Source organism: Emydura macquarii, unplaced genomic scaffold (assembly GCF_026122565.2).
Source record: "Emydura macquarii macquarii isolate MOO-44397 ecotype Brisbane River unplaced genomic scaffold, CSIRO-AGI_Emac_v2 contig_2473, whole genome shotgun sequence".
Taxonomy (NCBI): Eukaryota; Metazoa; Chordata; order Testudines; family Chelidae; genus Emydura; species Emydura macquarii.
The window spans coordinates 8,148,807-8,163,720 of record NW_027132610.1 but is presented as its reverse complement, the minus strand read 5'-3'; the positions used below and the strand labels follow the sequence as shown (position 1 = coordinate 8,163,720).

General features: G+C 46.2%; 1 protein-coding gene across 2 annotated transcripts in view; it reads left to right on the top strand.

Moving 5' to 3' along the window:
- The window catches only part of USP12 (ubiquitin specific peptidase 12), an 81,178-nt gene that overhangs the window by 40,373 nt on the left and 25,891 nt on the right, over positions 1-14,914 (top strand). For both annotated transcript variants that reach the window (XR_010922586.1, XM_067562907.1), the window contains exons 5-6: positions 14,168-14,244; positions 14,536-14,619. Coding sequence is in view for 1 of the 2 variants with exons in the window: in XM_067562907.1 (XP_067419008.1) it covers positions 14,168-14,244; positions 14,536-14,619 (161 nt within the window). In the remaining variant the exon portion in view is untranslated. The remainder of the gene's footprint in view (positions 1-14,167; positions 14,245-14,535; positions 14,620-14,914) is intronic.

The window sequence follows — 14,914 nt, the reverse complement described above, 5'->3', positions numbered from 1 at the left end:
GCCCTTTTGCTTCTCCCCAAAGTTCATTGTCTTCATCTCAAGAGTCAGGATGACCCCCTGGGATTCAGACTACAGTGTGTCCTCTAGTGTGCTGATGACTTTCTTATCCTCCTGATAACTGATGTTAACCTCAGATGCAAAGAAACTGCCCAATATCTCTGGCATCACCATGCTTAGTTTACATTAGAAACGCATGCAAACTGGCAAATCAACATTCCTCAAAACACATTTTAGGAACATTTTTCCTGCATGCATACGTAATTCTTTACACACCATTTGTACATACATCATGCAGTGATATTAAGGACTGATGTGTCACTAGCTTTCATTTGATACTTCGCACCATACTCTACAGATAAATACTATGATAGCAATGTGTTAGTGTGTGTCAGGTCTGATAGGAGTTACAAAATAATGGGCCTCTGCCAGTTGGCATTGAGGGGCTCTTAGGCTCAGACCCACTTTTAGTAATGGTCACCACATCTGATCATTCCACAAGTAATTGAGCTTTACTGAAAAATGGCATGGAATGTCAAAACGAGGGGGCTGGACTGTTGGATCTGTCACAAGATAGGTCTTGGCAATGTTTGAAGATTGGTCTTGCCACCTACTGTGCCACCTGGAGGTGCTATCAAGGTTCTTTAGGGGAATTGTCTAAATGGTGTACCTTGAGATGAGATGATGGCTCAATGGATTAAACTCATCTTTAAACTTGTCTTGCTCATTAAGGAGAGATTCTGCAAGGCAATGATGTTGGACAGGACGAGCAGCCACGCTAAATTGATCATTCTCTTAGTACCTATTGTTATGTGCATGGCTTCATTCAGCTGAGTATCTACCAGTCCTGTGTGAAAATAGCAATACTTTGCAATAGAATAGCAAAGGTAAGACCAGTGTTTCTTAGTGTCTGTGTCTTAGCTCTGCAAGTAGAAACCGCTAATCTGTTTATTGGATTGTTTCTTGTCATATTTTCAGCAAAGTCTTGGTAGGATGTTGCTTCAGAGTAAAGGTGTGGTCCAGTGTAACTCCTAGATACATATGCTTTCAGTTGTGGTTCAGGCTGTGTTCATTCTGGAAGATGTTGAACTGTTTATTGGCCTTTGTGTGGTACAGATGGAAGGTGATTGTGAGGAAGTGGAATGGCTGCTCATCAGCAAAGATTAGTTCTATCTTCGAGTGATTGCTCACATGCATCCCAATATAGGTGTGTGCATGCCCCATGCACAGATTCCTGGAACTTTTTTCCCTAGCAAGCCCCGCAGGGCCAACCCAGGAGCCCCCTGGAGTGCCGCGCTCATATTGCGCTATAAAGGGCGCTGCTGGCCCCGCGGGCCCCCAGTTCCTTCTTTCCGCCTGTGACAGTTGCTGGAACTGCTGCTTCTTGCTGTCTACAGGTAGCACTCGTTACCCTAGCTTGCTTGTTCGACTGTTCTTTGAAGTTCTAGTGTTAGAGTGTTAAGTAGTTGTTTATAGTCAGTTAAGTAGTTAGAGCAAGTACCCTTAGGGGTTCCTGCTGAGCCATGCCTTGCTCTACGGGCTTTAAAAGCTGTGATCTCTGCGCTAAAGCCTTTCCCGTGAGTGATCCTCACGACCGCTGCCTCCGATGCCTCGGGGAGCAGCATAGGAGAGACAAGTGCCGGATCAGTAAGGCCTTTAAGCCCCAGATGCAAAAAGAGAGGGATGCCAGGCTAAAGGCCATCTTGATGGAGTCCGCGCTCTGGCCAGCGTCTGAACCATCGCAGTCCCCGACAGCACCAAGCGTGTCGTCAGTGCGGAGTGCTCCTCCGGCACCGGCACCAAGGCTGAAGGTGCCCAAGAAGAAAACGCGGCCTGAGGCCGCACCTATGGACTCCTCCCTGCGACCAGGAGGCAGGGAGAGATCAAGGAGACGCCCCAGCCACGTGCCGTGGAGGTTACTCCGGCACCGGCATCTCCACGCAGGGAGCCTTCCCCGACTCCTGGGGGTGGGGGAGCGCCCCTGTAAGGGCCGTCGACGCTGGAGGCATTCACTGCGGCACGCGCCCTCATGGCCATGCCCACGCCTCTGTACCCCCCTCGGCCGAGGGCTCAGGGACCTGCGTCTCGGGGCAAACCCACGCTGGGTGGCCCCGGTGGGTGGAGACATCCATAATCAAAGTCTCCTCCCAGACGGTCACGGAGGGTGGAGAGCGTCGGCTCCCCTCCGAGCTCCAGCTCTAGGTCGTCGAGCACCGCGGCACCGTGGGCGGTCACGAGGCTGGCACCGGGGTTGTCAGCGATCCAGCTCCAGCCCCAGCAGGGACCACAGTTTGGGTTCACAAACTCCGGTGCGGAGTCCGTTGCGGCGCTGTTCCAGATCCCTGTCCTGCAGCCGCAGCCGATCCGGGCATCACCACCGGCACCGAGGGTCCGGATACCAGACTCCGCACCGGTCCCAGACTTTACGGCAACGCCGTCCTTCCTGGTCCCACCACCCGTGCCGGCACCGAAAGCTGTGTGGTCCAGGTCTGCTCCACACAGCCATCACCGACGCCAGTCCCGATCTCGAGGGGGCAAACGGCGTCACAAGACATCTCGGCGCAGGGGCAGGTCCTCGACCTCTTCTTTGGCTTCCCACTGGCACCGAAGGCGTCGGCACCGGTCGACATCTTCATCTTCGCGGAGCCGTTCACCGTTCTGTGGTGGCTCAGGTGGCCAGCATGCTACAGCACACCAGCCGCACCCCATACCGTTATCGGGATGGGGCCAAGGGCCGTGGCAATGGCCTTACTGGGGCCCATGGAGTGCACAAGTGGCCCAGGGCACTGTGTCGCTACACTCTTCGGCGGCCCCGCCAGCACCCCTGCCAGTTAAGCCAACCCAGGAGCATGATACGGAGGAATACTCAGACCCTGAGGAAGGCCCCTCTGCAGGGCCCCTTCCTCAGTCGTCCTCCTCGTCTCCGGACGATTTAGCAGCCAGGGATCACAGGGCTCCCATATTTGATTTCCAGGCCCATCAGGACCTTCTAAAATGGGCAGCTGAGAACTTGGGCATGGAACTAAAAATCATGTCCGAGGAAGAGGACCCCCTCTTTGGACCATCAGGGTTGGCGGGCCCTTCAGGGGCGGCCTCCCTGTACACGACAGGGTTATGAAAATTGCCAAAAACCTCTGGCAAACCCCATCCTCTATATCTCCTACTTCCAAGGGGGCAGAAAGGAAATATTACGTCCTGAAGGAGCCCTTTGAGTTCCTCTATAATCACCTGATGCGTGGGTCTCTAGTGGTTGACGCAGCCAATCAGAGAGACTGCCAGGTGAACCAAGGGAATACCCCGAAAGATAAGGATGGGAGGAAACTAGACCTCTTGGGGAGAAAGGTCTACTCCACTGCAGCGTTGCAGTTCAGAGTAGCGAATTACCAGGCTCTGTTGGGGAAATACAGTCTCAACCTCTGGTCATCACTACAGAGATTTGCATCGGCGTTACCACCTAACCAAGCAGCTGATTTTGCCACGGTGACCCAAGAGGGAGAAACTGTGGCGAATGCGGCCCTGCAGTCCGCCAGTGATGCATCAGACACAGCTAGCAGGACCATGGCATCGGCTGTCGTCATGCGTCGTTGCTCCTGGCTCCAGGCGTCAGGTCTGTCACAGGAGGTGCAGCAGGCCATACAGGACCTCCCTTTCGACGGCACCGGGCTATTCTCCGAAAAAACAGACGAGAAATTGCATGCCTTAAAAGACTCTCGGGCTACCCTGAAGTCCCTAGGGCTGTATATCCCCCAGGCCTCAAGACGTCAGTCCCGGCCTCAGGCCCAGAGGCAACGGCCCCCCCGCCAAGACCAGCTCCCCTACCCGCCCAGCTAAAGAGAGGTCAGGATCGCCACCGGGGGCCAAACAGAGGAGGCCGGCAAGGGTCCTCTGCTGGGGCCCGGCAAGGGCCTCCTAAAGGGGGCAATCCCAATAAACGGTTTTGATAGTGTGCACGAGGGTGGCACTCTTCCTTTTTCCCTGGATCTTACCCAACCATTTGCGGAAAGGCTTCGACCATTCTGTGCAGAGTGGGAAGCCATTACTATGGACCGCTGGTTCCTGGAGGTGGTTCTCAAGGACTATGCCCTTCAACTCATGGCCTTTCCCCCTGACTTCCCCCTCAGGTTATTCTCCCTCGGGGACCCTGCCCACGAGCAACTCCTTGTACAGGAGGTTAATTCTCTCCTAGCGCTCGGGGCGGTGGAAGAGGTCCCAGTGACTGAGAGGGGGAGGAGATTCTATTCCAGGTATTTCCTGATTCCCAAGGCCAAGGGGGGGACTTAGACCCATCTTAGACCTACGCCATCTGAACAAGTATATCAGACGCATCAGGTTCTGCATGGTCTCCCTCACCTCCATCATTCCTGCCCTAGATCCATGGGACTGGTACGCCGCCCTCGATCTAAAAGATGCGTACTTTCATATCTTTATTTTACCTGCCCATAGGAGGTTCCTAAGGTTTGTGGTAGCGGGGCGCCACTACCAGTTTGGGGCCCTGCCCTTTGGTCTTTCCTCAGCACCCAGGGTCTTTACAAAATGCATGGCGGTGGTGGCGGCCCACCTGCGCTGCAGAGGGGTACAAATTTTCCCCTACCTGGACGACTGGCTGATCCGGGACAAGTCCAGGGCCCATGTGAGGAACAGCCTGGGGCTTACTTGCGCAACATGCACCAGAATGGGGCTGCTCATCAACGAGCAGAAGTCCACGCTTACCCCGGTGCAGCGTATAGATTTTAGTGGGGCCACACTGGACGCTATACAGGCCAGAGCCTTCCTCCCACAGCCTCAATTCGAGGCAATGGCGATCATAATAGCCGATCTCCACAGGTCCCCCACGACTACGGCCAGACACTGTCTGCAGCTGTTGGGACACATGGCAGCCTCTACATATGTGGTGAGGCTAGCTCGCCTCAGGCTTAGGCCTCCCCAGGCGTGGTTGGCCTCAGTGTATGTGCCAAACAGACATTCACTGACTAGAGTGGTCATGGTTGCCCCACAGGTGCTTTCATCCCTCAATTGGTCGAGGGACCCAAGGGAAGTGATGAAGGGAGTCCCGTTCAGAGACTTGGCCCCATCAGTAACTCTCATCACAGATGCATCCAATGTGGGATGGGGAGCCCACATCAGTCGCGACCTGGGCACCCAAGAGCTATGGTCACCCAAGGAGAGAGCTCTGCACATCAACGTACGCGAGCTCAGAGCAGTCCGGTTGGCCTGCAAGGCCTTCCTCAGATTCCTGAGGGGCAGGGTGATCCACGTCCTCACGGACAATACGGTGGCCATGTTTTATACGAACAGGCAGGAGGGAGCGCGCTCCTCGGCTCTTTGCCAGGAGGCTATCCGACTCTGGGACTTTGTAGTGAGACACAATTTTCATTTATTGGCCTCTCACCTCCCTAGGGTCAGGAACAACAAGGTGGACCGCCTCAGCAGGTCACTCTCACCCCACCACGACTGGTCACTGCACCAGGATATAGTGACTTCAGTTTTCCAAGAGTGGGGTGTTCCCCAACTAGACCTGTTCGCGTCGGCCTGGAACAGGAAATGCCCAAGGTTTTGCTCGCTCCAGGGTCGCGAGCCGGGCTCCCTGTCTGATGCATTCCTTATAGACTGGACGGGGGGGCCTGATGTAAGCATTTCCCCCCATCCCACTCCTGCCCCAAGTCCTTCTCAAAATCAAGAGGGACAGAGTGGACATCATTCTGATCGCCCCAGCGTGGCCGAGGCAGCATTGGTACAGCATGCTGCTCGACCTCTCCATCACTGCACCAATTCCGCTACCCAGGTGCTACGACTTGCTCTCCCAGGACCAGGGGCGCCTGTTGCACCCGAACCTGAACTCCCTCCACCTGACGGCATGGAGACTCTGTGGCTGATGGAGGGAGAGAGAGTCTGCTCCTTACAGGTCCAACAGGTTCTGCTGGGTAGCAGGAAATCGTCCACACAGGTTATGTACAGGGCCAAGTGGAGGCGTTTTCCTGTTAGGCGGAGTCTAGGGGTATACCGTCAAGTTTCTCACCTATACAGGTGATCTTGGAATACCTGCTGCACCTTAAGCTTCAGGGCCTAGCTCTGGCTTCCCTGAAGGTGCACCTGGCGACCATCTTGGCCTTCCACCAGCCGATGGAGGGGCGGTCCCTGTTTTCCCTCCCCATGTCAGTTAGGTTCCTTAAGGGGATGGAGAGGACCTTCCCTCAGGTCCGGGACCCGGTGCCGCCCTGGAATCTCAACCTGGTCCTTACCATGTTGATGAGACACCCCTTCAAGCCCATGGCCACATGCTCCCTACTCCTCCTGTCTTGGAAGGTAGCCTTCCTGGTGGCCATTACATCGGCTAGGAGAGTCTCCGAGATAAGAGCTTTGACCTTGGAGCCCCCCCTACAAGGTTTTCTATAAGGATAAGGTCCGGCTGAGGCCCCACCCAGCTTTCCTGCCGAAGGTGGTGTCTCAGTTCCACTGTAATCAAGATATCTTCCTCCCTGTGGTTTTTCCCTAAACCACACGGTTCGGAGGAGGAGCAGAGGTGGCATTTGCTAGATGTCAGACGAGCCTTGGCTTACTACATCGAGCGGACCAGGCCCTTCCAGAAGTCATCGCAACTGTTCGTAGCAGTGGCTGACCGGATGAAAGGCTCACCGGTCTCCACCCAGCGAATCTCCAACTGGATTACTGCCTGCATCAGAGCCTGCTACAAGCAGGCGGGGGTGCCCCTTCCGGGTTCTGTGAAGGCACACTCAACCAGAGCCCAGGCCTCATCCTCAGCCTTCCTGGAGCAAGTGCCCCTGCAGAACATCTGCAGAGCAGCGACCTGGTCGTCGGTCCACACCTTCACATCGCACTACGCCATCGTGGAGCAGGCAAGAGAAGACGCAGGTTTCAGCAGAGCCGTGCTGACAAGAGCAGGTCACCGATAACTCCTACCCACCTCCAAGGTATGGCTAATTAATCACCTATATTGGAATGCATATGAGCAATCACTCGAAGATAGAAAACAAGGTTACTTACCAGTAATTGTTGTTCTTCGAGATGTGTTGCTCATATCCATTCCAAACCCACCTTCCGTCCCCACTGTCGGAGTCGGCAGAAAGAAGGGACTGGGGGCCTGTGGGACCAGCAGCGCCCTTTATACCGCATTATGAGCGCGGCATTCCAGGGGGCTCCTGGGCTGGCCCTGCGGGGCTTGCTAGGGGAAAAAAGTTCCGGGAATCTGTGCACGGGGTGCGCACACACCTATATTGGAATGGATATGAGCAACACATCTCGAAGAACAACAGTTACTGGTAAGTAACCTTGTTTTTCCTAGAACCAGCTACACTTTCAATCTTCATCTGTATATTTTCTTCATTGATCGGGATTTTGGCTCAGAAGGTGGGGATGTTGGGGGTATGTGCTCATGTTATGAATTTGCAGCTTTTTGAAAATAAAAGTAATATTAATTGATTGTGGGATTGTACAGAGTTTCCGTCAAGATATAAGAGAAGGATGATGTTAGACCAGCAGATGGTCTCAATTAAATGAATATGGTTGGGTGAAGATTAAATTTTTCTGATGATACTTGAAATAGTTAAAAGATGTGGGGAAGATTTCAGAAAAAGGAGGAAGAATTGTTTTGTGATTAAGACATTAGGCTAACATTCTGGAATTTTGGTTTCAATTCCTGGCCCTTCCACAGATTTCGTGTGTGTGACCTTTTGCAAGTCCTTTATCTCTTCTGTGCCTGAGTTCCACTTGTGTAAAATGGGATAATACTTCCCAGAAGGAGCATTGTAAGGATACATTCATTAATATTTTTAAAGTACTTGGTTACTATGGGGATGAGGGCAGATTGAGAGAAAGTATGGTTCAGTAATTAGTGGGACTGGGGAGATCCAGATTCAGTTCCCAGCTGCATCACAGACTTCCTGGATGACATTGGGCAAATCACTTAGTGTTTCCATTCCTCAATTTCCCATCTCTAAAATAGAGATAAAAGTACTTTCCTACATCAAAAGGGTGTTGTGAGGATAAAATATATAAGATTGTTAGGCATTCAGATAAGTAACATGAATAGATAGATGGGGACCATGTAAATAAAAAGGAATGCGCAGAGGTATAAAATGTGTGATGGAAGAATGTCACATTTTTAGAGCTATGGATAAAACTTTATTATAGCTGTACAGCAGTATTAAAATACAAATGCCTTTTTGGGCAGCAGAGGGGGATTTCTGGGTTCTAGCAGTAATCCTGGTCATATCCCTGATTTTTTAGGGTGTTGTGCCTTATTTCTTTTTAAAGAAAGTTATTGATCAACAAGTATATCTTCCAGTTCAATGAACTTGGATGTACCACATGATTTTCAGCAATTATATACTATATAAGGTGGATAACAAGAGATGCTAGAATTCACTTCTGGGTATTGGAGCTAATTTTTTTTCCCTTTTGACATCCTTCTGGTAAAAAAGTAGCTTTGCCAAAAGCAATATTTGTTGATTTTAATGTAGTCTTCAAGAGTTTGTCTTTTTGTTTTTGGGATGAGCAGATCTGTTTTAAATTTGTCTGACTTGGACAACATTTGGGGAACAAAACTGAAAACAATATTTTTAGACTTGCTGAGCTATTATTTTTCATTGACATAATAGAACTTTGAGAGAGACAAGGGAGGTGAGGAATATATTTTATTGGACCAACTTCTATTGGTAGAAGATACAAGCTTTTGCACTACACAGAGCACTTTGTAATTTTTTTTAAATAAAGCTTTTATCTTTCTTTTTGTTTGAGATAGGTTTTACATTTTTGCTAGTTTGTTCTTGTCGTCTGTTTCTAAAAGTAGATGTTCCAATCCGACAAAATAAAAGGTGGTTTTGAGAGAAAGTCCACTGCCTTAGCCACAAGAACCGTCCCGTGTCTTTTGATACCTAGATTCAGTTCCTGGTTCTGCCACTGATTTATTGTGCAAATCAGAGCCTCATGCCTGGTCAGGGTCGGGGGGTCACAGTTACGCAATTGGCGGTGCTTCGAGCTCATAGCCATGTGCCTAGCAGCTCGTGATTCCCACATTATGACCCCCTTAGGGGGTGCAACCCTCCCCCCCCAGTTTGAGAACCAGTGTGTTAGGCAGTTCCCGTTCCCTTGTTGTTTCATTATTATTCACATATGCTTCAGTGTGGGTTAAGGTGCAGGGTAGATTGATTTAAATCAAGGTGATTTAAATAATTGATTTTTAAATCATGATTTAAAGCACCAAGAAAATCATTGATTTAAATCAAGTTTCCCACTAATACTTCTTCACATATTTCTTAAACAATGGTGCAAATCTGATCACTAAAACATGTTAATTTCAACTCAATACAGCATTTTACAAAATCTAGGAGGGCATACTTTGTGTAATTTTTTAGATAACTTGATTTTTATTAATTTAGGAAATAGTACATAATACTCATAACCTATCTCAAGCTGCAGATGCAGCAACAGTACATTAGGAATGGTAAGAACTAAATCACACACACAAACACAATAGCACTTATGTTTTATTAAATTAAATCTTAAATGTTACATAAATGTTTCACATTTGCAATTGCAGCAGTCTCCTGAGTTGCTGATGGCTATCCTTTAAACTCTTTTAATAAAATTTTCAAATTTTATTAACTCTAACAGACAAGTCATCACAACATTAAACGTATGTGGTCCTTAAAATTTCTACAACTAGCTCTCCTCTTCCCCACTCCCACTGTCAAATTTATTTATAGAGTGAAACAGAAATACAAGTTTTCCTGCTTTTTCAACTTCCTGTTGATTTCTTAGCTTTGAGTGAATAATACGAAACGATGAAAATATTCTCTCTGTGCTTGCAGAGGAAGTTACTACAGTGAAAAAGTTGGCTTAGCAACTGAAGGAACTCTGTTTCAAGGTGCCTGGCTAATGATTTCCACCAATTCAGGGAAGTGACTTTGTTCAAAACATCATCAGTAAACATGTACTGTTTAAATGGTTCTGCTCCAGCCCTGAAATTTATTATGACTGGCATAACTGAGGAGTGATTTGGAGATGCCCATGCCATGGCAGCAGCAGCATCTTCAGAAGTTAGGCATCTACCTTTATATCTGGGGTTGAGAATGTTCTCAAGAAACTGAGGTGGAGTTAGTGCTTGATCCATTCGCTTCTTTATTGCCTGAAATTTAGCTTTCTGGTGAGGTATTTCTTTCTTCAATGTCTCTTGAAGTGCCTTCCAAATTTCAACAGCATCAGCAATGCAGCAACAATTTCTCTGAAGTTTGTTTAAGGCTATGGATATAGGCTTCAGTTTACTGAGCATATCCTCTACAGTCCTCTTTAATCCAATGTTAGAGACTTTGGATGAGATATTTCCATCTATTTTATCACGGTTTTCTTCACAAAGTTTTATGAGAATAGGCCAGTTCTTAATAAATTGCTCAAAACAATCAACCACAGAATTCTTTTGAACATCTTGAGGGAGAATTAATTTGGATCCTCTTGCTCTCTCCAGTGAAGCTAAAGCAAAATGGTTATTACAGAAGTATTTTGTGACTTCAACAACATTTTCTTTTATTCCTGGAGAAGACGTACTTAAGTCTTTGGCTAAAAGAGGCATTAAATGGGCACTGCAGCCATATGTTATTAAAGAGCATCCTCCCATTTCTTCTTCTCTGGGTATGGCTACACTGATGGCGGCAAAGTTGCTGCCGTTAGATCGACCTTTCTGGATCAATTGAGCGGTCAGTGAAGACCTGCTCAATCGATCCAGAAGTCGACACTGTAAAACCACCCTCTCAAATGGCGTAGCACTGCGTTGACGGGAACACAGTTCCCATAGGCGCAGTGCAGTGAAAACGCCGTGCAGAAGGGAAGTACAGCAGTCGATGGGAGTTACACAAGCCACTCTGCATCACTTGTGTAACTCCCGTCGACTGCCACCGAATCGCCAGGTAAGTGTAGACCAGGGCTAAGTATCTTCTCATCTTTTCCACATTTGCAGCATTGAGTGAATAATACCAAACAATGAAAATATTCTCTCTGTGCCTTTTAAGACAGTGTCTTAACTAACTCCTCTTCCTTGCTTGGCCCAGCTCCATCACCACATAAGTACAGAACAACAACAATCCTATCCAGCCTGTCTTTTTTTGCACATGTGACTTTAGTTTGCTGGGAAACATAAACTGAAAGCCCAGAACTTTCAAGAAGCAAGAGCTGGCAGTTAGGCTGGACAGACTAGAGCCATTAATTTATTTTTATGAGACTGTAAGTATAAGTTTAGCATGTTTGTGATGAGATGTAATTGTAACTGTTCATTTTTTAAATGAGAGAGAAATTTAGTATTTTATTGATGATTTTGAAAAAAATCCAATTTAAATAAAAAAAAAAAATCTGATTTTTTTTTTTTTTTTTTTAAATTAAAAAAAAAATTTTTTTATCCACCCTGCTTCAAGGTTTGTTGACTCTGTAAGAAATAAGGCAGCCGGATACAATCCCTCCTATCCTCCTCTGGTCCCAGCCGGAATACACATAGCATTGGACATGAGATTCTTAGGATAGGGAGCTCACATGGATGCCTTCTCAGTACAGAACAAAAACACCCTTAAGATGCATGCAGTTTGGGTAATATTTTTTGGTGTTCAGAAGGTTAATTCAAGGAAAATACACTCTCATAAAGTGAGGCACAGCAATAATTATGTACTTGAACCAGCAGCATGGCATGGAAAAACCCACTCTGCTTAGGGAGTTTGCTTCTTTTGTAGTTCTGCTTTCAATAGGGGCTTATTTAATCTGAGCCACTTTAAATGCACAGTGGACTTACTGAGCTGATTCTTCCAGGGGAATGGTTGTTAAAGATAGAGATCTTCCACTAAATCCTTAAGAACTGATTAATCCCACTGTGGATCTGTTGGCAATGTATTTCCATGCGAAGCTTTTTTTTTTTTTTTTATAAAGGTATCTAGACATAGCAACACTGGCTAAAGGCATGCTTATTGTTTCATGGAATTTTCCTTGGCTTATACATTTGCTCCCTTCCTGGTCATATTAGTAATCATATTATTTTATATTACTGTAGTATTTAAGAGCCCTAGTCATGGAGTAGACTCCATCGTGCCAGGTGCTGTACAAACACAACAAAAGACTGTTCTGCCCCAAAGAGCTTACAGTCTAAGATAAGACACAACAAATGAATACAGACAGTTAGTTCAGGGAGTACAAGAAAACAATGAGACTGTGTTGGTCATCATGTTAAGTGTCCTAAAGAGCACTAGTGATCCTGTGACTCCTTTAATCCTAATTTCCCCAGACTGCCCAAGGAACGCTGTTGCTTGGACCTGCTGATGCTTTTCCAAGGGGTATAAATCCTTCTGCCTTTATGCTGAAATCATCTAGGGCCTGGTAATGCCTGAATCCCAAGTGTATTAAATCTCTTGAACTGGTCCACAACAGGACACTCCTGAAGTGGTTCCGCATCTCCAGGTACCCTGATCATGCATCCACAAAAAAGTGAAAATGATAGAGGTACAATGTGGTGAGGATGGTATTTTCCACATAATACAGGACAAGCATCTTTTAAAAAGAGAAGGATCAGAATCCCCCTATCTTAGATTTTCTACAGAAGATTTTCCATCAAAGACCCCTTTACATTAAAGCCCCTGCATTTCAACTGTTTTGTGGAGGTGGTGTACAATAGGATCTTTTCCTCTGCCCTTCAGATAGCCCCTCATTGGTTCTAGGGGAACTGTGTTTAGTCCCCTTAGAGTTGTGCAAACTTCCCTGAAAAACTGGCTGCAGCATGGTCAGGGCACCCAGAGATGCCAAACCATTTCTGACATTAGTTTTGGATAGCAATCGCCGTGGCCAAGAAAATGAGAACTCTGGTATTTACCTTAGTCCTCCATATTAGTATTGCCTACTGACAAGATGATCTTTAGCACTTACCTTAGTTTTTGCCAAAATTCCTGTCCCCTTTCACCTAACCAGGGTTCCATTTTCCAAGTTTCTGTCCTGATCCTAAATCAGAAGGGAAAAGTTTACCACACGTCAGATTTCAAAAGTATTTAAGTATGTACTTAAATCAGAAAGATTCAGGTGAATGCACTTATTTTCTTCTTGTTCAAGGATAAGGTCTAGTATCTAGGAGTCCTACAAGGCAGCAGAAGTTCCCTATCTAGTGATATTGAGTACACTGGACTGGAGCCATGGACTGAGAGGGGAGGCGTCTGTAGACAAGCTTTTGCAAAGCCACAACTTGGTATTCCCTACACACTTTCACTAGGCACAGTTGGCTGAACTTAGAGATGTCTGTTCATATAGTTCTTGACCACAAAGCAGGGCTTCCATGAGAAGCCCTCTTTTGCTCTCAAGCTTCCTTTTCTAATTTATTCTTGAGTCTCTTATTCTTTCCATAGTGTGTTTTCTAATAAGATATTGCTATCCAGAACCCAGAATCTGTGCAATCAGAGACTGAGCCCCAGGCTTGGTCTAAATTAGAAAATTAAGTTGGCTTTACTATGTCGCTCAGAGGTCTGAAAATCCACACCCCTGTGCGGCATAGTTAAACTGATCTAAATCCCCGTGGTAGACAGCAATAAATTGATGGAAGACTAGCTACTGCCTCTCGAGGTGGATTACTACACTGATGGGAGAACCTCTCGTCAGTGTAGGAAGTGCTACAGTGGTGCTCTTCTGCAGGCTTGTCTATATTTGAAATGCCACAGTGGCAAAGCTGCAGCACCTGAGGTGTAAGTTATATTCCCATTTACCAGCTAATTTTTTGTTGCTCATTTGAGACAGTACAGTCCAGCCCTACCAGGCTTTCCAACCCAGGCTTCAAGAGATTAGTCTTCTTTAATAGTGATGTATAGACGGATAACAGATTTCTTTCAGATAGGAAGCAGATGTGGGAGCACAAGAGAGAAGGAAAACCCTGGTTAGTGACTGGTCATCATTCTGCCTTGTAAGAGTAGTGAGGAGGAGGAACCCAGCATCTGTGCTGTTTCAGACCAAGTTACAGAAGCAAATTAGCCAATAAGTGAAACTATAGCTTTCTTTTTCTTGGCTTTTTCCCAACTCCAAACAAAATGTTTATCAAAGGCTCTCTTCAGTGGAAATTGTCAGTAGTGGTGAAGTTGATCACTACAATCAATTTTGGCTATAGTTTATTGCAGATATATTTCAATCGGTCTTTTTTTTCCTGCAGATAAGCAGCAAAGATGAAGATTTTTTAGACCTTTCTGTTGATGTGGAGCAAAATACATCAATTACTCACTGTTTAAGGTACATGCACAAACAAATGCCTCTACATTTATTTGAATCTTTCGCCTGTCAACATGTTAACTAACAATAAATTAATCAAGATGAAAATGCAGGAAGTACAACAAATAGCTCAGGTTAATTTGATAGTCTAAATGTTTATTTTATATGCTTATGGTTCTTGTTTATTTAAAATAAGCCAATATATTCTTATGAAATAAAGCTGTGATTTTTTTTGTTTAAAAATCAGTATATATTTCAAAATCAAGGAGTAGTTTCTACATCTTGCATTTTCATTTCTGTTTTTATATTCAGAGGTTTCAGCAATACAGAAACTCTGTGCAGTGAATACAAGTATTACTGTGAAGAATGCCGCAGTAAACAGGAAGCACATAAAAGGTATAGTGTACTTAGAAAATATGTATTTCCATTTTCAGAACTGTTAATAATACTTTTCAGAAGTTTTTTCCTATGAGGTTCACATCTGGGGCTGCTAAATATGAATTACTTTACTGAGTTGTTCTCTTACTTTGAGTTCAGTGGAAATATTGACATAAATAATGTTACTTATGAGCATAAGTGTTTGGTTTGGGCTCTTGATCATTTTGGTTTATTCCAAGAAAGAATACAACTTGTATTTTAGGAACAAAACAAAGTGGAAATGATGGGTGAAAAATTATGATAAAATCATATT